Raw genomic sequence first — 22,336 nt, 5'->3', positions numbered from 1 at the left:
GGTACAGGGGGCACACACCGCAGCAAGACTTCACCAGCAGCCTTGCCATATGTGAAAGGACCTTTCCTTTCCTGATTCTTGTTCAGGCATCCAAAGATCTCCAAACACATCCGAGATCTCACTACTGAAAGGCGGCACAAATCTTTTTTATAAAAAGCATACCTGCCACACACAGCCATGCTGCAACTCCATGAGCCTAAAGACACTAGACTTTATCTGCTCAATGAAGAAATCTTTCTATGGCAACAGAAATCTGTTCCACAGAAGAGCAACAGATGCTTCGAGTCACCTGCGGGCAGGTGAAGTGAACCTGTACTCCTCTGACTAAAAGTCAAGCTCCAGTGCCTGGATCCATCCATGCAAGAGGATAAGCCTCCACCGTGTGTAACTCTAGTCTCTTGGCTCCACTACTCTTAGCAGAGCTGTTTGTGGGAAACCTAAAGACATAGCAAGTGAGGGAAGCTTTTAAACTAGAGGAGGGAAAGAAGGGGAGAGTACAGGCATCCAGCAGCGGAGAGCAACAAAGGGAAGAGTCACTGACGGTGGAGCAGAGGGGCCACCTCAGCCACGTGCCGCGGCACAGCCCCGCCCCTGGGAGCCGCAGAGGACTGAGCAGGGCACGGCTCACCTGCGTCCCTGAACTCAGGCCCTCTGGAGAGCCGTGCTGAGACGCTTGCATTGTTCCGAATGCTATTTAGGAAGCAAACAAGATTTTTTTTTTAAGATTTTATTTATTTATTCATGAGAGACACTGAGAGAGGCAGAGACACAGGCCGAGGGAGAAGCAGGCTCCATGCAGGGAGCCTGACGCGGGATTTGATCCCGGGACCCCAGGATCACACCCTGGGCCGAAGGCAGGCGCCAAACCGCTGAGCCACCCAGGGATCCCCGCAAACAAGATTTTTAAAGGACTTTTATTATTTATTCTTCTGATGAAAACTGGCCTCCAATTTTTAAAAACATTTATAGAATTTGCCCTGCAACTGCTAGGGCTTCATCCAGCTTTCAGAACACCAGAGCACTCTGCTGCCCTTCATCTGGGCTGAGTGATTACGGCTGCTGTCTCGTCGTGTTTTGTGAAGCAGTGATCCGGTCGTTGAGAAATACTCAGAGAAGAAGCGACTATTTTTCAATCTGCAGGTTGCAACCAACAAGAATAAAATCCTCCAGGGATGAAAGGGTAACAAAACCTGCCAAGCAACTCCGTTCATGTGATTTGAGCGGAAGCCATGGGAAGAGAACCACCCATGGGAGAGAAAAACTGGGCTGGGACGGACACGGCCAGCATTCCAGCCCTTGGAATATGAGGAACGGCTTTTGGTAAGTGCTTCACTAAATATGCCCAGATCATGAATGCCAGAGGCTGAGCAGGTTACAATTATTAAAAATTTTTTTTGCCTCCTTTATAGTTTTAAAACATAAATAGTGGAAGATCAGTAATATTTTAAAATGCATATGTAGCAGGCATCTTTTTCTCTCAAAAACAGCCCTTGGTCTTCGTTTCAGCCAAAGAAAATAAAAGTGGAATATTTTCAAGTTGGAGATTAGATTTTTAAATTTAAAATGCCACCAGCTGCTCCTTCCTCATACCGCAGATAATAACCAAGTCAGCCTCAAGGCCATGTTCAAGGCCTCACTTTGTGCCAATCATGCTATTTTTGTTGTGGTGATTTTGGGTAGGATATCATAAAAAGTTTTCCTCTTTGTATTGAAATGGCTGAAACCGTATACATGCTGTGACTAAGACATCTATTTTGCTGGATAGTTGAACAGTGTTTGAATTCAAAATCAGTCTCACGTTGTAAACTAAAAGAGTTCAAGAAAACCAAATGATTTAATTTGTGGATACTGGGCATCATTCTGAGCCCAGAGACCATAAAATAACAGGCACCAAATTTTCATTGCTGTGGCTTAAGTGGCTTTTTTAGGATAAACCTACTATAAATAGAGAGCATCGACATTCATGGTCTTGGGGTCAATGCTAAGCACCCCAATCCTGCTAAAGCTGAGTACGTCCCCCAGCCAGGCTCAGTAGGAAACTCACATCCATCCACCTGCTCCGGAACTCCTATCCCGGTGTTCCTATGGGGCAGGTCCTATCGTACATTCCATCTTAAGTCCAGAAAATGGAGACTCGATTTTTAATCTTGGCAAGCTAATGTTAATGCTCTAAAACAGTAATATTCTAAAACATACAGGAAACTATTTTAAGTTCATCTTTAAAGAGGCCCACTCATTCATTATCTGTTAACTCACAGAAATTACCCTTGTAAAAAAAAAAAAGTATAAAAGATTTAGCAAAAAGAGTTAGCTTCTACAGGATGTTGTCAACTCCCCTGAAAAGTCTTTATAATTAAATCCTATCCTAACAAATTCAAAATGACTGCTCTTAAAGAAAGTGTTCTCGTGGTAATACACGATATCAACCCACGCCGCTAACTTTTGTTTCTGGCTGTTAAGGCTTGCCATGGGGTGGTGAAGGGGGGGCACTGTGGCTGGCTAAAGAAGAAAAGAAAAAGAAAAATATACTCACTTGGTCTAATAATTAGGGGAGTAATATGTTTTGAAACAACTCCTTGACAGTATTATATGCTTGGGCAAAAACATAAAAAGCAAAACTAGGGATCCCTGGGTGGCGCAGCGGTTTGGCGCCTGCCTTTGGCCCAGGGCGTGATCCTGGAGACCCGGGATCGAATCCCACATCGGGCTCCTGGTGCATGGAGCCTGCTTCTCCCTCTGCCTGTGTCTCCGCCTCTCTCTCTCTGCCTCTCTCTCTCAATCATAAATAAATAAAAATTAAAAAAAAAAAAGCAAAACTAGTCCATTTTGAGAACTATTACCTGAAAATCATTTCTCCTATTATATAGATTCTAACACTATAAATAGGGAAAAACTATTTTTTAAAAGATTTTATTTATTTATTCATGAAAGACACAGAGAGAGAGAGGCAGAGACACAGGCAGAGGGAGAAGCAGGCTCCATGCAGGGAGCCCAATGCAGGACTCGATCCCAGAACCCTGGGATCACACCTTGAGCCAAAGGCAGACGTTCAACTGCTGAGCTCCCCAGGTGTCCCAGGGAAAAACTTTAAACCCCATCCTTAACCATAGCTTTGGTAATTATTTTTACTGAAAGAGACTCTCCACTATCTGTTGGGTGTCAAATGTCTTCAGTCAACTAAACATATGATCTTCAAAACATTACTCATGGTCTATTTAATTCTATTTGCTATTTGATTCTATTGCACCCTGAACATACTCACTGATTCTGCCTCCCAAAGGCTGTGGTGATGGAGGGACTAACAGATTATTAGGGTATGTAAGGCCCAGGAAAGGTAACTTCAGTAACTGACAGTACATGAAAAGAGAATGTTCTCACACACAAAATAACAGTTTCAGGAGCCATGTGTGACTCCAGTAAGATGAGGAAAGAACATACTGGAATAGTAAAAATGGGCCTGATCTGGACAATCTTCATATTATCTGCTCCATAAAACACAAGGATAACTGCTACTCTTTCTAAAGTCTTTTTCTTTTTCTTTCTTTTCTTTTTTCTTTTTTTTTTTTTTTAAGATTTATGTATTAGAGAAAGGGAGGGAGAGATAGTGCGAGCAGAGGGAGAGGGAGAAGGGGAGGGAGAGAGAAGGAGACAGCAGGGAGCCTGACCTTGCACTGGATCCTAGGACCCTGAGATCATGACCTGAGCTGAAGGCAGATGCTTAAACAGCTAAGCCCACCCAGGCGCCCCTTTCTAAAGCCTTCAAAATAACTATTTTAAATATAGTTTTTTTGTGGGAGAAAAAAAGGGTCCAGAAGTCAGTAAGACTGTACTTTTTAATGAGCTGTGTATTATCCCCACACTTGAAAAACACCACTTACATGTCTCAGAAATTAGTTCAGTGATAGAAAAGTTGCATGTTTAATAATTACATTTTCATTATGGCAACAAAAGTCGAGTTTACATGATAGACAAACCCACAAGTCACCAAGAATCAAGGCTAGCCAATATTTGCAAACTGAAAATGGTGCCCACCCCCTGCTGAAAGATGACCTGGCCAGCCCCGAAGGGGGGAGGCCCGTGGGGATTTCCACGCTGCCCACTAGGTGTCGTATTAAAGCCACAGCAAGAACCGCGACAGTGGCGAGGCCTCGGGAGGCCGCACTTAGGAGGCAGGGCTGCCTGCCTTAAAGGGCCTGTGCTGAAGCAATGACAACAAAGCTTCACTGCTGCTGACCCTGGTCCCCACGGCCGGCCGGTGGCATTCTAGGGCACACCTACTTCTCAATCACAGAGGGAACCTGAGCTGGAAGGAAGGTTTAACTGGGCAGCGCTTCATTGACAGAATTGGGAGGCCGAGTGGCGGCAGATGAACACAGCCAAGCTCTTCTGTCTCTACAGAAGGGAGAGAAAACACTTAGCCCAGGTATTACCCTAAAGGATAGCGGATTACACATGGGACTTGTCCTCATTTAATTATTACAAACTACTGAAAAGATCCAATTCCCTGTGGTGGAGCCACAGTTTACACGGGGTGTGATTTGTCAGTGAAGTGGGGCTAGCAAAATTTCTGTGATGAGACCACAATGTTTTACTTTGACCACAAGCCTAGAAACAAAACCAAACAAGCCAAAGCTATAGTACAAGAGAAAATGCAACAAACTATGGCACATGGGTGCCCTTGAATTAAAGTTTGTAAAAGTAGTTAAAAGCTTTATTTTAATTTCAAGAAGGAATTTTCTTCCTGCTAAATTTCTAGGTTTTATTTTACATACCAGATATGAAATGTGTTCATTACGTGAGTTTTTGCATTTGTAAAAAGTATTACATAATTTCTAAAAATGTCTTTAAAATTATGCCCTAATGTTTCATGTTTGGGGCTATCTATAAACATTTACTGAACTGGCCTAAAACACTGTAACTTGGTCTATGTGGGCAGTAGCTGCTTTTTATGTTTGAAGCAGGGTGGGTAAAACAAAACCATACAAGGAAAATAAATACTTTTTTTAAACTCACAGCCCACAGTCAGCATTTAGAACTTTCACTGGCTCACAGTTTAAGAACACAAGGATAACTCAAAAGGCTGCCTGGTCAATGCTTCATCTAAATGCCATTTATAATAATGTAGGAGGCCAAGGGACTAGTGTCAAATCTGAGACAGAACATTGCTCAAAAGCAAATGGGATTTTTAAATAGGCAATGGTAAAGCTTTTTATGGAAATTGTAATTACTAACAACACAGACAGTTTACCTGCTCATTCTTCTTCCTAAATTTCAAAGATGATGATGCCTTTCATGCATTAATAATTAATTAATTAAAATGCCTTTGGTCACCACCTTTACTCCTGCTAAGCCATTTATGCATTTCTGCAGGGCTCCAGAAAGGCAACTCAATTATTATCAAATAATATTAGATAAAGATATCTTGTTTTTAATCACTGAAGCCTTCTCTAAACATAATCAACTCATGTCAACAAAACAAATTCTATGATCATAATATTTCTGATTTGTTGCTTCTTTTACTGGAAAAGAGTTATATAACATGATACAGAGAGACAGCACAAAATGAACTCTGAATAACGCGGAACAGAAAAGTATTTCTGTCCAAAATAAATATTTGAGATTTTTTTGCCTGTCAAGATTACAGCAGTAAACACATGCAAATATGCTCAACATCATTAAGGAAATGCAAAGTGAAATGCAAAGTAAAATGCAAAGTAAAACCACAATGAACCATCACCAGTCACCTATCAGAATGGTTAAAATAATGAATCTGACCACACCAAGTGCTGGGGAGGATATAAAGTGACTAGAACTCTGCTACACTGCTGCTGGGAATGTAAAATGGTACACCCACTTTGGGAAATAGCTGGCAGTTACACTGCTATGTATTTACCCCCAGGGAAACAAAAACAACAGTCCTGTTAACATCACCCTGGAAACCTGCTGATTTAACATTCCAGAAGTTTTCACTAAGTGCTGTTTTTTTTTAAAAACTGCTATTGCTCCTAATTTAGAACTGTGTTTAAAAGGATGAGAATTATACTTTCACTAATTGCCCCTACTGTGCCAAAAGCAAGTCTTAGGTAGGCAACATTTATGATTATGAACTTTTTAGTCATCAGGATTTTCTAGGATGTCAGTGAATGTAAGGAGATCTCCAGCATCACAAGTTTTGCAAACGGCTACTCAGTGCAATGTGTAGCCTGAGTCCATCCAGGACAGCTGTGCCCAATTCTGATATCACATTATTGGTCAATAAGTACCAGAAAATAAACCACAGACCCACAGCATATCTTACACTTTTGTAAACATGTTTCGTGGATAACTTTTCAGTTTTCCCAAAGGCTGATCTATATTTCAATAGTTTGAATACATCAGTGTTAATTCTGAGTTGCTGGAGGTCAACTAACAACTACTATGTTTTGGTGCTAAGGGCTATAGCTTTCAATAAAGCTACTGAAATACAAAAACAAAAACAAAGGGTCAAAGTCTTGTGCATGAATGCTTATAGCACCTAGTAATATCCTATAACTGGAAACAATTTCAATGCCCACAGCAGATGAACAGGTAAACTGTGGCTTGCCCACACGATGGAACCCTGCTCAGTTATAAAGAGGCAAGGACGGTGATGAATGCAATGATGTGGATGAAACCTCAAAATCTGTACCCTAAGTGAAACAAGCCAGGCAAAAACTACACAGTGTACAACTCCATTTATATAAAGTTAATGGAACATGCCAGTGAATCTACAATAACAGAATATCAGAAATAGCCCAGAGGGAGGGTGGAAGGAGGATGGAGTAAAAGGCATACAAGGAAACTTTCAAGGGTGAGGGGAATGCTTGTCCTGGTGACTGTGGCGATGGTTTCGCAGGCGTATACGCAAACAGGTACAGAAACACTGAGCATGTTATACACGTTATGCCCCTGCGCTTCAGTCGAGCTGTAGGTTGGGGAAGAGTTGCCACACCCTAAAGTCTACCTGTTGTTCTCTTAGGAAGCTGAAAGGAAAACATTTTAAACCATGGTGACAAGAAGGCCCTTGGAGCCCGAAACATGAGCCAGCTGCGAGCCACGAAGCCTGGGCTCCTCGTGTGTGCAGGCATTTGCATCTTTGTTTTTCTTTATTTAAGGAATCCAACTCCTGAGGAAGCAGAGGAGAAACCCACCTATCCAGCAGTAGTGGAATGTGGTTTTTATCCAGATGAACTGTGTTCAGCTTTACTTGAAGGGAAAGGGGCCGCCCTTCAAATCGCAAGATTTTGTAAAACCCCTCATGCTTCTCAAATACTTGCTCATTTACGCACACCAGGAAACTGTTCTAGGATTTCCCAGGACTTGCATTTCATAACCAGACCCTTGTCTGCAGAAGAGGGAAATTTCTCTTTGGCATATATTATAACTATTCATAAGGAGCTGGCGATGTTTGTGCAACTTCTCAGAGCTATTTATGTGCCTCAAAATGTTTACTGTATTTATGTGGATGAAAAGGTCCCAAAGAAGTACACGACTGCTGTGCAAACCCTGGTTAACTGTTTTGGAAATATTTTTATTTCCTCAAAGAGAGCAAGAGTGGCTTACACTGGCTTTACAAGACTACAGGCAGATATTAATTGTATGAAAGATCTGGTCCATTCCAAATTTCAATGGCACTATGTCATTAACCTTTGTGGACAGGATTTTCCAATCAAAACCAACAAAGAAATCATACATTACATCAGAAGCAAATGGAATGATAAAAACATCACTCCTGGAGTAATCCAACCACCAAATGTGAAATACAAGACAAGTGAAAGTCATCCTGAATTCAGCTCTGAAGGAAATATGCACATATCTCCAAATTCAAAATTCAAAGACAAACCACCCCATAACTTAACAATTTATTTTGGAAGCGCCTACTATGTCCTAACAAGGAAGTTTGTAGACTTTGTACTGACTGACGCCCGCGCAAAAGACATGCTCCGGTGGTCCAAAGATGTGCAGAGCCCAGAGCGCCATTACTGGGTGACGCTGAACAGGCTGAGAGGTAAGGCCAACCCAGCAATATGGGGTCTGGTCAGAGTAGAGGCAGCAACAGCAGAAGTTTACTCTTGAGTGACAAGTCTTGCTATTTCACTATTTTACTATGGCTTGGCAAATAGCTCCACGTTGTACAGGATCTTTCACTTGAGGTTACAGAAGGGTCTTCAGTTTTAGGGGTCTGAGGTTTGCTGAGAGCGCACCACATTCCCAAACCAGCCCAGCTGCTTCTGTTTCCTCTCTGGAAAAAAATCATACCAGCATCTGGGCATAGATCTTCAGAAACTTCTTCATTCACTTAGTAAATACTACTGCATACCTACTAGAGCCAGACATTATGCTAGGGGCTCTTGAAGAATAGAATACATTGGGGCGTGTGGGTGGCTCAGTCAGTTAAGCGTCTGCCTTGGGCTCAGGTCATGATCCCAGCATCCTGGGATGGAGCCTCATGTCAGACTCTGCTCAGCAGGGAGCCTGCTTCTACCTCTCCAACAGCCTGAGGCTCCCCCTGCTTATGAGCCCTCTCAAATAAAACCTTTTAAAAAAGGAATAGAAAATATTAAAAGTAGTAATTTTCTGGGTGGCAGACAGGATACCTCTGGTTCTCTGAAGGGCAGAGGGAAATCTGATGTCCTTAAGTGGAATTATTTTCTCTTTGTACAAAGCTGATCAGCTTCTATAGCGGGTGTGGCTTCAAGTTCAAACAGCTAAGCTAACTGGTCCAGATGACAGCGCAAACAATGAATCAAGCAGAACTCATGGTCTGGTTAGGATCTCACTATAATCTCTCATATCTATTAAAAATCCTATTTTCAAATCACCTCAGAGGGCTATCATGGAGAAAACACAATCCCAAGAAACCCAACATCATCATGCCAAGGACAGGCTGTTCAGTGAATTACTAGGGATGGAGAAAAGGAAGAAAGCGAAAGTGAAGCCCAACTCCAGAACAGAGGGCCAGCCCAGCACCCCCCACCCATCCCCAGAGCATTAACCCCTCATCAGATGATGACCCAACACTCCGAGTGAGGCCAGACTTTCCGTTTCCCCCCTCCCCCCACCTCTATCCCTGACAGTGGAGGAGGGGAGGGCTGAGGAGCTGTCTGTGTGCTGCAATGCTTGTTCTGTTTCCCCCCAGATGCCCCAGGAGCCACACCAGACTCCGGCTGGGAAGGAAATGTTCGAGCTGTTAAATGGAGAAACGAGGAGGGAAGTGTTCATGATGGGTGTAAAGGTAAAAACTGAACCAAACCAAAAGCAAGCCTTCCAATTTTATGAAAACTATACAACTGCTGCCAGGGTAACATGGGGAGACGCAGACGATCATTAGCAGAAGTAGCGATGTGATTAGTGACAGTCCAATTCCATTGGATCAATCTTTTTAGAACTTACTTAATTCTAACATCTAGACATTAAAGTGCACAAATTGATAAATTTTCACAAAGTGAACACAAAACCAGGCTGTAACTTTAAAGGTTTTAAGATAAAAATACACAAGCTAGCTGGCTTCCACGTGCTCCTAGAATTCAAACTCAAACATTTATTTAAAAAAGCTCCATGTAAAAAAAAAAAAAAGCTCCATGTCTCCCTAAGTCTCTACTGGAATAGACGAGTAATACGGGTGTATGCTCCAGAGCGGGTTTTTGAGTAGTTCTTGCTGAAGGAAGATCTTTTCGCTTTGCCCTCAGAAGACTCTCCCTGTGAACTGTGAATTATTTTGCCTCTGTGTCCGCTGTCTCAGAGGTTTTAGTTACCAGGACAATACAGAAAAGCAAGACTTGGGGTGGGGAGGGCAGTGCCTTCTCTGGTGAAAAGGCTGGAAAAGAACTGGCTGACTGCAGATTCTCAGGCACCACAGTCTAGGGGGAAAGGCCCAGGGAGTGGGAGCACTGGGCCTGGGCTCCCGCCAGGCTGTTCATGCCTCCTCTCTGGGCACCGGCTCCTCCCGCCCACCTGAAGCCCAGGATCTGATGGCTGTCTGAGAGGAGCAGATGGTCTTGGGGAGGAGATGGAGGCAAACGGTCACTGCGCCATGCACACAAGTCCGGTAGAGAGAGGTGCAAATGCTCTGGGAGCCCACATGGAAAGGAAGTCGAGGTGTCTGACCTTTATGGGGCTGCCAACTGTGGGGGACAGAGAAAGCAGGGAGAGCACAGCAGACGTGCGTGCAGGGGACTGGGGAACAACATCCTCTGTCTGAGCAGATCTGGCCCACCCTTCTGCCTGCTTGCAGCTTTCCAGCCACAGTGGGAGCTACTGTGAAAATAGAACCACCTAGTCTCATGGTGCATTCGGGTGCGGTCCGCGGGGTTGAGTTACAGCAGACCAGATATGCAATCTCAGCTGGGTTCACCCCAGTTCTCAAGGTGTTTATAAGACTGACCCAAAAGAGACAGGTTGTAAACAAGTGAAAAATGTAAAACCTAATATCAGAGTAATTCAAAGATGAGTAATTCCTGTTGTCATGTGCACAGCCACCCTCCTGACAGGTTATCAGGTCAGGAAGGGCTAGAATAATTTTCTAGTAATAAATACTTTCGCCAGGATTCAATTAGGGAGCTCTTCACACACAGAAAAAGGTGATAGCCAAACAGGAGGGTAAGCAGCAACCTTGGCCTTTCTTCAGAAAGCAGGTTCTTGCTGCCATGATGCACTGGGATTGACAAGACTGGGGAATAAATGCTCGGGAAAGGCCAGGGGCCTGCAGGGTGGAGCTCAGATTCTTCCTGAAAACATGATTCACTCACAGAAGAAGTCATGTAGGGCTGCTGCTATCAATAATATCGATTTAGAATTTCATATAGTGACAACCTGGGTATTTGAGCGTCTGCCTAAAAGCCTAATTACTGTGGATCTTATCAACAATCATCACTGCCCCAAAGTAAACACTTCTGAAAGTTCTTGCTGTTGCTCACTTCGGTATGCACACTGTTGGCCAGCAGAGCGGTGATGTGGCCATGGATGGCCAGCATTCCGCCGGCCCCCGCCACAGGCCAAGCCCTGGCAGGGACTGTGCTAGACCCTGCCCCCTCCCAGAGCCCGGCTCTGGGCCTGCAGTCAGGCCTCACAATGACTCTGGGTTATTAACTATCATAAGCACACTGTACAGATGGGGAACCCTAGGCCTGGAGGAGCGAGTCACCCCCGATGTCCCAGGCAGCGGCACAGGATGTGGGTCTCGAGCCAGGTGCCGCTGCCTGGTGCCCCTCCACTGGATGAGCTGATACAAAGAGTGCCTGTCACCCTGCTGTTATCAGCAACAGCCTACTCCTGGTCACCAAACAGCATGAACCCAGCTCTGAGGACTTTCCACTGGCTTGGGTTCCCTTTCCCTTCCAGCTCTAACTTGTGTGTATATAAAGGACAGGATTATCCAGGCACAGTCGAGGGACTCTTTTTCACTCTGTCCGAAGTTCTTCACACTGCTTGTCTTCATACTCCGACTTTCCAACTGGTGAAATGCAATTCTACTGAGACTCTGTGACGCTGTACCAAGGATGCCTCTCAGTGAGAAAGATCTGAGTCCTGAAAACAGGGCCATCGGCAAAGCGTTCTCTGCGCGCCAGCTGCTTGGCTCCTTACGGGATGAACACCTGCTCCCAAGGGGAAGGTTCTCCCCACCTTCTCCTGCTCACAAACACCACTCAGTGATCCTGTGCACACAGTTCCTCCCGTCCTGTGGTATTTCCCTCCGGCAGGTTTTAGGAGAAGGAGGGCTGTATGGGCGTGGAGAGAGGAGCAGGGCCCACCTGGACAGACCCCTCCCTCACACAAACTGAGCGCCCGCTCCTCTGTGAACCACAGTGGCGGCGGGGCCACGTCACGCTGCCGGGGAGGGCCTGTGAGTGCACGGAACAGGCTGCTGGGAGGTCAGCACAGGATTCGAACCACCATTTCAGTTCTCCCTCCTAGTTACATCACACACTCACCCTGCCGGAGCAGAAACGGACTGCAGCAACGACCTGTTAGCACCTATGCAATTCTTGCGCACCCCCCACAGCTGAGGTTGTTCGTGAAGGCTGATAGAGAATTCAGAGCTGACCAGGCAAACGAGAGACAAGCACTACTATGCCTCCCTTGCGTGTTCATGATTCACAACCATTCCACCGCATTCCCTTAAAGTAGCACCCATTGCACACAGCACGCCTGTCCCCCATTTAGATTCTAAATCCCACACAGAAGCTCCCATCAGGGCCATCCGGGAAATCGTGTCCCGTCTGAGGTCCTGTGAGGCAGGGGCCCGACGGCTGATCCGGGAGAAGCGTCCCTCTCTGTGTGTGAATGTAAACTGACGGAGGACACAAAGGCAGCTAAGTTCTCATGCTTCTTTTGCAGGTCGCTATGTCCACGACAGCTGCGTGTACGGACCAGGAGACCTGCCGTGGATAGTTCGGTCCCCTTCCTTGTTCGCCTACGCGTTCAACTCGACGGACCCCCTGGTGGTGACGTGCCTGGAGCGGTGGCACCGGCTGCGGGCGCTGCGCGGGGCGGAGGCTGCGGTGGAGCCGCACTGGCATTTCCCACGGCAGCGCCACCTCAACGGGAGACTGGGCCGCTGAGCGGGAGCTGCACGCTGCCTGCCCCCCTGGGGCCATCGCCTGTGCCCCTGACTTGTAATGAGAGAACTTTCAACCAAAGAGACAATGAGAGATGACTCCTTGATACAAGCTAGTCGTGAGATGAATTTACAAACACGCTGCTGACGAGCGTAGGCCACTTTTCTAGCTTTGAGGAAGAAATCACGAGGAAAAGGAGCTCAAGGAACTGCTGGGGGCATGTGGATCCGCCAGCCGGAGGGCTGACTGTTTCCATAAACGGCAGCAAATCAAAATCTCCAAACACTTAGACGCTGGCCCAAGTTCGAGTTAAGAACACATCTTGTTTTGAACATACAATTGCATATGAGATTCTAATAAAGAGCAAACTCCCCCTGAAAACTAACCTTTGCTTATCTAAAACAGCCTCTTTGGCTGTGAACCACAGAACTCTGTTCTGGTAATCCTAGGAAAACACAGAAGAGTCTGCTTCCTTTGGGTAAAATGAAACTAACCAGAATCCAAACACACTTTCTTAAAACGGTTGCTGTGAATTCCCATAGTCTCGGGGTGCTAACAGCACCGTCTGCCCTGATGGCTACAAGCTCCACCGGGCTGTCCCACACCAACCATGACCACAGGGCGGCTTCGGGGCATTTGAAATGCAGACAGTGTGACAGATTAAGTGAATTTTATTCTTTATTTAAAGAAAATTTTAATGAACTGAAATTGAAATAGTCACATGTGGCTGGTGGTTACCATACCGAACAGCACTGGCCAAAGGCAGGAATGATCTTAACCCTCTCCACTCATAGATTCAAGTTGTTCTGAGAACTTTCTCTCTATTCTCTTTCTCCAAAACAGTTCATGGCACCATATGAGACTGAACATGTATAAAACTATGAAGTGGCACAACACGGGAGAACTAAAGGAGAAACGGGAAGCACAGGAAATAAATATATACTTCAGGAGCAGAGTCTAAAGCCTTAATAAACTGAAGCTTTGCGAGGAAATGAAATCAAATCCACTAAGTCAATGCAATAGCCCTTGGAAAGCAAAAAGCGAAATAGAAGGAAAAAAGGCTTTGAAAGCACATCCCACAAATCAAATGTAACTAACCAAAGAACATTAAAATGTCCGTTTCAACAAGCATTTTTTTCATCCAGGCACCTCGATCCAAGGAAAGCACACACTGAAAATGTTAAAACTGTCAAAGGTGAGAACCCAGGACCTCTACAATCGCACAGCTCTGCTTTTCAACACACTCTTATAGGCAAACACAGTGCTCATGGATGGTGCCAGCTGGCTGGTCTGAAGGCTCAAATTCACCATGACTGTGTCCCTTATATTTTAACAACTCACTAGCAAGTTAAGTGCAAAACCCATTTAAAAAAAAAAAAAAAGTTTACATCTTTTCAAGTTACTTGAAACACAAGCCTGCGTTCATTTTGTTTCAATGTCAATTCACAGTATAATCACATTATTATGAAAGGGTCTACTCTGGATACCTACTTGCCAGATTTGCCGTATTTTGCCATATGAAGTACTTAGAATAACATCTGACTTGTCTCACAGATGAGGAAACCAAGGCTCAGGGCAACAATGGAACTTTCCGGGACCACACAGCTAAGCAGGTGGAGCTGGGACTTGGACCCAAGCCGGGAGTCTGGCCCCAGAGCCCATGCCTTTACCACACCACCTCACCTCATACAAAGAAAGATGAACTTTGAGAGCTGCCCTCAAAGGGATCACACATAACAGAAGAAGATATTTCAACAAGTCATTTCAGTAACAGATAAAGTACTAATACCCATACACCTTACTCACTGACCACAAAGCCTAAATAAATGAAGCCAGTGGCAAGTCAAATGCTACAGGTCACACCTCTAACATCTAGATCAGGGGTTCTTATACTTTACAGTGCATGCAAATCCCAGGTGAGGGGGAGATCTCATTAAAATGCAGATTTTGATTCCAGATCTGGGAAGGGACCTGGGAGTCTCCATTTCTTAAAAAGAAAAAAAAAACCTCCCAGGTGATGCCAATATTGCAGGACCATGGATCATGCTTTGAGTAACAAGCACATCATTTATTCAGCAAACTATAATTACTCCAATGTGTTTCTCTTTATTCCAAGGAGGAAGAACACAGTGAGGAATACAATTAATTTTTTGGCTACTGACTTGTTTAGAGTGAAAACAAACCAACCAACCTAGCAACTACATCTCTTTCTAGAAATCAAGTGTGCCCAGAGTGATCTGAAGCCCTGAGTCTCTTCTAGTGAACTGAAAAACCAAATGTGTATAAAGCTAAAGACTGAAGAATAAAGAAAATGTATATCCTAAATATTCATGAGGTTCCTGAGTCATTCTTATGACACTGGTTTCTCTAAATTTCAGACATTATTTGAAAAAATGAAAATATTTGTTTTTAGACTTAGACGCTGTGGCTTCATCTCACTTTACTGACCGTTCCCTGATGTGCTGCACATCACTCTTCCTTTTGGCAGTTTTGGCAGAAACAGCTGGGGTTCACTTCTTCCCTGGCAACCAGCTCTACTACCTTTCCTAGGTATCCCTGTAGTTCAGTGTGGCCACATGACTGAGTGATGGATGTCGGAACTGCACCACTCCCCGGCCTGGGCCCCTATACTGTATGGTCTCCTCTGTTCCCATCAGTCAGCTGAGTGCACAATACTCCACACCACAGGGGAGGTCTGAGCCAGAAGAGAGCAGGAGCCTGAGTCCTTGAGTTTCCCTTGGCAGAGAGCTGCCCAACCAGAACTTTCACGGAATTAGGTGAAAATGTGAAAGCTGTGGGTCATAGCAATTAGCCAACCTTGGTTGATACACTTAGCATTTCTACACTTCAGAGACTTTAAATTAGAAGCAGGAGTTTGATATCTGATAGCAGCATACAAATTTGTCATTTATGATTTTAAAATGTCATGGTTTGGAACCTGGATCAAAAAGGAAAATGTCTGAGAATTTACTATAATCCTTCATTTTACATATTAGAATCCGAAACCCAGAGAAGTAATATTCCCAAGCCAGTGCTGGAGTGTGACCCAGCGTTGATACATACCAGGCTATCAAGCGTTGGTTATATGGCTGAATGGCTCCCACTCAAGTGGGCCCCTGACTGTCCCACGCTCTATGATTTTCTAAATTGCACAGTGTTCTACACTGAACGTATCCCCCCACAAAAAGTTGAAGCGCTAGCCCTCACTATGTCAGAATGAGGCCACCTTCAGAAGTCAGGTCGCTGTAGATGTAGTTAAGATGCTGTTACTGGGGTGGGCCCTGATCCAATATGACTGGTGTGTCCTTATAAAAAGGGGACATTGGGACACAGAGACAGACTCCACAGAGAGAAAATCATATGAGGACATGCAGGAAGAAAGTGGCCATCTCACAGCCCTTAGAAGGAACCAATCCTGCCAACACTGTGTTTCAGACTCTGTGCCTCAGGAATGTGAGTAAATTTGTGTTGAGTTACCTGGTTTGTGGTGCCTTGTTATGGCAGCCAGTATTAGCAAACTAATATGGGGGAGAATTCTATGTGGCTCTGCAGGGACAATTTTTATGTGAATCCTGTAGTTAAAAGTGTTCATTATCTTGCTCTTCTGGCAACAGATTCATTGTTCAGAAAATTCTCTCCTGAGGTATCCCTGGAGTGTAGCCGGTGTCCTGTCTTGACTGGCAGTGGCTTCGACAGCCACCTTCATGAGACAGGAGGAGCCAACACTCCTAGTTCTCACCTGCCCTGCATTTCCCTTGTGCAACCCTGGTACCCTCAGTTCCCCTTTCCTTCCTACTTCCTTTCCCTTGAAGCGCCCAACGTGCTGATCTTCAAAAGTTTGCCAGTGTCTGATGAAACTTCTCAGGTAACCAAGAAATGTTTCAGACTTCCCTTGCAATGTTGTATTTCAGTGACATAAAATCAACTTCTCTGTGAAGCTCTGTGCAGACAGTCCTGTTTTGCTGTAGGTTTGTCAACACGGTCATTCATATGGATGTGCGAAGTCAGCCTACGCAAAGGACGGCTTCGTGCCATCTAAGGGACGGTGACCGTTATGGGGCAAAGAAAATAACATCTGATTGCTCTGGATCCGGCAGTTCCCCAAACTCAGCTGCCCACTGGCATCACTCTGGGAGCCCTTAAGTTAAATCAGAAAGCCATGGGGCTTTACCTCAACTGTAAAGACTCAGATTTGGTGGGTCTGAAATGGGGATGGGAACTTACACTACTGTCGTGAATAGCCTGGTTTTGGTACCACTGATTTAGGGTATTGGGCTTCTATCATAAATTTCAGCTTAATTTCCCACCTTCTCGTATTTCTGTTCTTTCAAGCAGACTTCGAGAATGTACCTGTGAATGTGTCTAACATGTAAACAACACCTTCCATACTATGTGGGAAAACACACACACCCTCTTGAACCCAATGTATAGAAAGTTCCCTTCCTGCCTGAAGGAGCCCCAGGCCAGCCGAGCACTGGATCCCACAGTGCTTCTCCCACAGGAACCCTGCGCTCACCTGCTGCCAAATTCCTCCTCTTGTTTGGCCGTCACCCTCTGTGCATCCTGCACAGGCCTACACATTTATGTTCCCACAGGTGTCAACGGCTCTACACTGCATACCCACCTGGACCTACCCCTTGGGCTGGCCCTCGAAGTTTCCAACGTGCAGTCCGCTCACTTCTCAGGCCTCTCTCTCTCTGCTCACACACCCTGCCCTGCCCATGTGAGCACTACCTCTGGCACTGCACCTCCGTCTCCATGGGCTGCCTGGGCCGCCTTCTCCTTCCGAGGTGGCAGCTTCTGCTCCTCCTCCTCCTGTTCCGCTCCCACCTGCTACCTGTCCTGTACCTTCATGCTTCCCTGCTGATGCACTATCAGTGTCTTGTATTTCTGTAAATGTGCCCATTGGTTCTAATTTTACTTACTTTTACTTTAAATGTTAGCTTTGTATCCCTGCCATAAATACAAAACAGCACCCCTTGCCATAAAGCAAGCACAGAGTGCAGAACACAAAACAAGTCTCACCAGAACTGCCTGCCAGAGCTCTGAGTGTAGTGTCCTCTCTCTCGGGGGGCCTGGCATGTGTTGGAGTGAAATGAAATAAAACCTATTCAGAGCCTTTCTCCTCAAGGCAAGCAGGCATCTGAAGGAGCCCAAAATGGGAGTCCCCATGTTGCTGTGTGTCTCGCAGACCCGTCTGGGGTCCTGTCTGTGCACTGCCTCACACCAGCACTCATACCACTGGTGGTCACATCCCAACCTCTGGGAAAGTCTGACCAATGAGAACCATGCTCTGCCTTGAAGGCTTAGAATGAACATCTATAAAGCCACTGCTCACCAGCACAGTCAAAACAAAGTTCTCAGGCCCCTGAATTTAAACAATATCTTTGTCATCCACATGGTAGCTGGCCTCAAAAAAAAAAAAAAAAAAAAACCATGATTTTTCATATAACTTAGGATTCCTGTAGGACTATAGTCTCTCGTTGAGTGCAGGGACTATGTCAACTCTTTGCCCTCGGAGTACCTGCCACTTCACCTTTAATACAGAAGATGTAATAAACAGTGGTGAATACATAAATGACGTAAGTCAATTTCTGAATGCATTCCGTGAATTTCTTTTCTTTTATAAAAGCTCAATGAGACATGCCAAATTCTGTGATGGCTTTATTCACAATCACCCCAAAATGGAAACAACTCCATGCCTCTCAGCGACTTCCTCACCAACAATTACTTTTGGCTTGTCTTTGCATCCCAAATAAATGGAAACGCTCTGGTGTCATCCTCTGCATCTGGTTTCTTTTATAGAGGGACCATTTTCAAACTAAAGTACATCGAGTCCACTTTAAAGCTGCCCTCTGCCTTCCTTCCCACTGTTCTTAGAATAAAATCCATAAGCCCCAATGTGGCCTGCTGGGCCCTGTATGAAGTGACCCCTACCTAACCTGTCTTTCCTACTTCTCCCTCCACTGGCCACTCCTCCACCACACTTTCTGTTCCTTACACTAGCCAAGTCCTCTGTTACTTCAAAGCTTTTGCTCCTCCTTTGCACCCTTCAGGTCAGCTCAAACCTCTGGAGGTGCCTTTGCCAACCACCACTATGGCAGCCTTTCTCCCTAAGGGACATCACTGTGTGTCTCCTTCCTAGCATTTGTCACAACTGCAGCTGCCTTGCTCAGCTGTCTGAGTGCCACTCTTCTCCAACTAGACTGTGGGTTCCATGAAAGCAAGGGCTCTATCAATCTTATCCCTTAGGCCATCCCACCATATGCTGCTTAGGACAGAGGCTGGCCCCGTCCTAAGCAGGGGGAAGCAGAAGGAATAGGGGAAACCCCTTACTTTTCTCTTAATTTTGCTGTGAAAACTACTCTAAAAAATAAAGTCTTACAGAAAATAAAAAAGGAAAAAAAAAAATAACCGACCCAGTCTAGTGGGGAAATCATCACATAACTAGCAATTACACTCTGATGAGATCAGTTCGATAACAAGGTACCCAGGGAATGGGGAAGGAGGCTTGGCAGCAGGGGTTTACAGAGGAAGCAACTGCTCTGGAACTAAGGTTTACGGGGGACATGACCTTCCGGGCCGGCAGGTTAGGGCTGAGGGAACAAAGGCACAGAAGAGGGGTCAGGGCGTGGCCCGAGCTTGGCCTGTGCCGGACAGGCCGCCAGGGACAGGTCACAGAAGGCAGTGTGAATCTACATCCAGCAAGCTTGAGCCACGGAAGGGTTTTAAGCAGAGAAACAACTAATGAGATCTGTGTTTCAGAAAGAATTGAAGGATGTTGAAATATCACATGAAGGGAGGGACCCTAAACCACCTGATTTCCTCAGCTACTAAGACGGAAAAAATGATATATGTCAACAACTCACTGTGTGACAAACTTCTGCTTTTATCTCTTTCAAGGCTCGCTCAGAAAACACACAACCACAGCACCGCAGGAAGCAAAACCTGGAGAAATAATCCAAAATGGAGGATGACTTAAATAATTTAAAAATGATCACCCAGACTATCAATTAACATTTGTCCAGTTTGTACAAAGGCCAAGAAGTACAAAGAAAAAAATGGTCACATCTGATTTAAAGGAAAAAAATTAACACGTCCCATATATATCTATATGCTACTTTATATATATACACACATATATAAAAACCAGAAATATAGGCCACAGTCCTATTCCTGCTCCCCTGTAATAATCCTTTAGAATAAAGTCCCTTCTACAAAAAATAAATTAAAAAAGCCCTACAAACATAAAAAGTCAAAAGACGGGGGCAGCCCGGATGGCTCAGCGGTTTAGTGCCAACTTCAGTCCAGGGTGTAATCCTGGAGACCCGGGATCGAGTCATGTGTCAGGCTCCCTGGGTGGAGCCTGCTCCTCCCTCTGCCTGTGTCTGTGCCTCCCCCTGCCCCCCCCCGCCCGTCTCTCATGAATAAATAAAATCTTAAAAAAAAAAGTCAAAAGACAGAATAGGACCTCTGGGAGAAAATAAATATATAAGAGATTCAGTGTTTATGAATATAGAAAAAGGTCTCAAAAAAGCAAAAATAAGCAATATATTAGAAAAATGGGCAAAGGCATTCACACAGGAGAAAGATAAATGGCCAAAACCTATAAAAGATGCTTAACCTCAACTGTTAATTAAAGAAACTCACTGCAAAACAACGATGTGCCATGTTTTACATAGCCAGCAGTAGTGAGAGAGACTAAAGGTATCCAGTATCCAGCTGGAAAAGGAGGAAACAGGCGAGCCTTGGTGGCAGACACCGCATGGTGTGTCTCAGTGGGACAATTTGCAGTATCAAGGAAAGAATCACTTTTTTGACCATCTCTTAAAGGTTGCAAGATATGTATGTTTCCATGACTGTGGGAAGAACGCTGTTTATTTGTATTTCTAATGGCAGAGGTACAAGGAAGTGCAGAGTATGCGTGTTGGTATTGGGCAGGTCTGTAGGGGGCATTAAACTCCAAACAACTAAGTCCACTGCCACTGGAGGCAGGAACTGCGGGAAAGGGGCAAAAATCACGTGCACATCTAACTTTATATATTCCTCTAAAAATGCCACAACAGAAATTCTCACCAATTCTCTAGGGATTGTAGTGGATACAGATTGCCATAACAAAGACCCAATTAATAACACTTACTACATTCATTTACTGTTGCTTAGGACCCCCCAAAAAAAATCCTATTTTATGGATGATTATTAGTAATTTAGAAAATGATATTTTTTAAAAAAATATTTTATTTGAGAGAGAGAGAGAGCGAGCGAGCACGAGCAGGGTGAGGGGCAGAGGGAGAAGGAGGTTCCCTGGTGAGCAGGAAGCAGGATGCAGGACTCAATCCCAGAACCCTGGTATCATGACCTTAACCAACTGAGCCACCCAGGTACCTCGAAAATTATTTCTCTTTAAATAAAGGCTCAATGTTTTCATTACACTAGTCATTTATTTCCATTTTTCTCTGTATTTAAATCTTCATTGTGTAAACTATAATAGCGACACCTGGGTGGCTCAGTGGTTGGGCGTCTGCCTTGGGCTCGGGGCGTGATTGAGTCCCCTACATGGAGCCTGCTTCTCCCTCTGCCTGTGCCTCTGCCTCTCTCTCTCTCTATGTCTCTCATGGATAAATATATAAAATCTTTTTTTAAAAAAAAAAAACTTTAATAAATGTATGAAGTAACCTTCAAATCAATTTTGCAGTGTGGAGGCCCTATTAATAGCAGGAGGGCAGAGCCAAAACAGGCAAAGCTCATTTAATGGGGAGGAGAGAAGAGAGGAGAATAACCAGTGAATAAAAGGGAAAAACTAGAGAAGCCACAATTGGAGCAACAGGCTGTGTACAAGGAACCCCTCCTCAAGACCCCAGATTGAGTCTGTTTCTAAGTTCCTCTTTTGGGGTGAACCATAGTTTTCTTAAAAAGAAGTGGGATGCCAGACACAAAAGGTCAAATACTGAGTGATTCTACACATTGGAAATCTCCAGAACAGGCAAATCCATGAAGCCAGCAGACTGGTGGTAGCCAGGGGCTGGGGGTGGAGGTATGTGGAGGACTGCTCCGTGGCTAGGGACTTTTCCTTTGAGGTGAGGACAATGGAGAAAATGGAACCAGACAGAGGTGCGGGCTGCCTAGCACTGTGGTTGTACCAAACACCTCTGATGTGTGCACCTTAAAATGGTCATTTTTTTAAAAAAGATTTTATTTAATCATGAAAGACAGAGAGAGAGAGAGAGAGAGAGGCAGAGGCAGAGAGAGAAGCAGGCTCGATGCAGGGAGTCCGACGTGGGACTCGATCCCAGGACTCCAGGATCAGGCCCCGGGCTGAAGGCAGGCTAAACTGCTGAGCCGCCCGGGCTGCCGAAAATGGTCATTTTCATGTTACAACTTTCACCTTGAAATGGTGCATGCATACACCACATACAGAACCACACACAAAAGTGGGACAAAGCTAGGTACATTAGTCTGCTTCCCCAGAACTTCAGCTTTTTAATTAATTACTTTTTCTTTCAGCTTTATTTAGGTACAAGTGACCAACACAAATTGCATATATTTAGAGCGTACAACTTGATGATTTGATATATATACACGCTGTGAAACGATCGTCACTGTCAAGCCAATTAACATATCCACCACCTCAGAGAGTTACCACTAAATGGGAAACTTTGAGAGGCTTAAATGATTTAAAGTCAAATGGTCTGAAGAATGTAACCTTTACATGCTCCTTGGGGCTAAAATTTTACTTCTCTCCAAGGCCACAAAGCCACAGG

At 44.8% G+C, this 22,336-nt stretch overlaps 2 protein-coding genes across 8 annotated transcripts in view; one reads left to right on the top strand and one right to left on the bottom strand.

Moving 5' to 3' along the window:
* LOC144298564 (putative beta-1,3-galactosyl-O-glycosyl-glycoprotein beta-1,6-N-acetylglucosaminyltransferase 7) overlaps nt 1-14,900 on the top strand; it is a 28,083-nt gene extending 13,183 nt beyond the window's left edge. Inside the window, exons 1-6 of one of the 5 annotated variants that reach the window (XM_077873649.1) lie at nt 577-1,320; nt 6,998-8,026; nt 9,158-9,253; nt 12,355-12,883; nt 13,419-13,770; nt 14,692-14,900. In XM_077873649.1, the coding sequence (XP_077729775.1) occupies nt 7,057-8,026; nt 9,158-9,253; nt 12,355-12,578 (1,290 nt within the window). In that variant the 5' untranslated portion in view covers nt 577-1,320; nt 6,998-7,056 and the 3' untranslated portion in view covers nt 12,579-12,883; nt 13,419-13,770; nt 14,692-14,900. Of the gene's footprint in view, nt 1-576; nt 1,321-6,982; nt 8,027-9,157; nt 9,254-12,354; nt 12,957-13,418 lie in introns of those variants that run through there. The other 4 variants (XM_077873646.1, XM_077873650.1, XM_077873647.1 and 1 more) reach the window with 4 other exon arrangements.
* Nucleotides 1-22,336, bottom strand: part of RTF2 (replication termination factor 2) — a 40,750-nt gene that overhangs the window by 8,987 nt on the left and 9,427 nt on the right. For all 3 annotated transcript variants that reach the window (XM_077873651.1, XM_077873652.1, XM_077873654.1), the window contains exon 5: nt 19,445-19,523. In XM_077873651.1, coding sequence (XP_077729777.1) covers nt 19,445-19,523 — 79 coding nt within the window. The remainder of the gene's footprint in view (nt 1-19,444; nt 19,524-22,336) is intronic.

The sequence above is a fragment of the Canis aureus genome, chromosome 26 (assembly GCF_053574225.1).
Source record: "Canis aureus isolate CA01 chromosome 26, VMU_Caureus_v.1.0, whole genome shotgun sequence".
Classification (NCBI taxonomy): Eukaryota; Metazoa; Chordata; class Mammalia; order Carnivora; family Canidae; genus Canis; species Canis aureus.
This window is presented reverse-complemented; position numbering and strand designations above follow the sequence as displayed.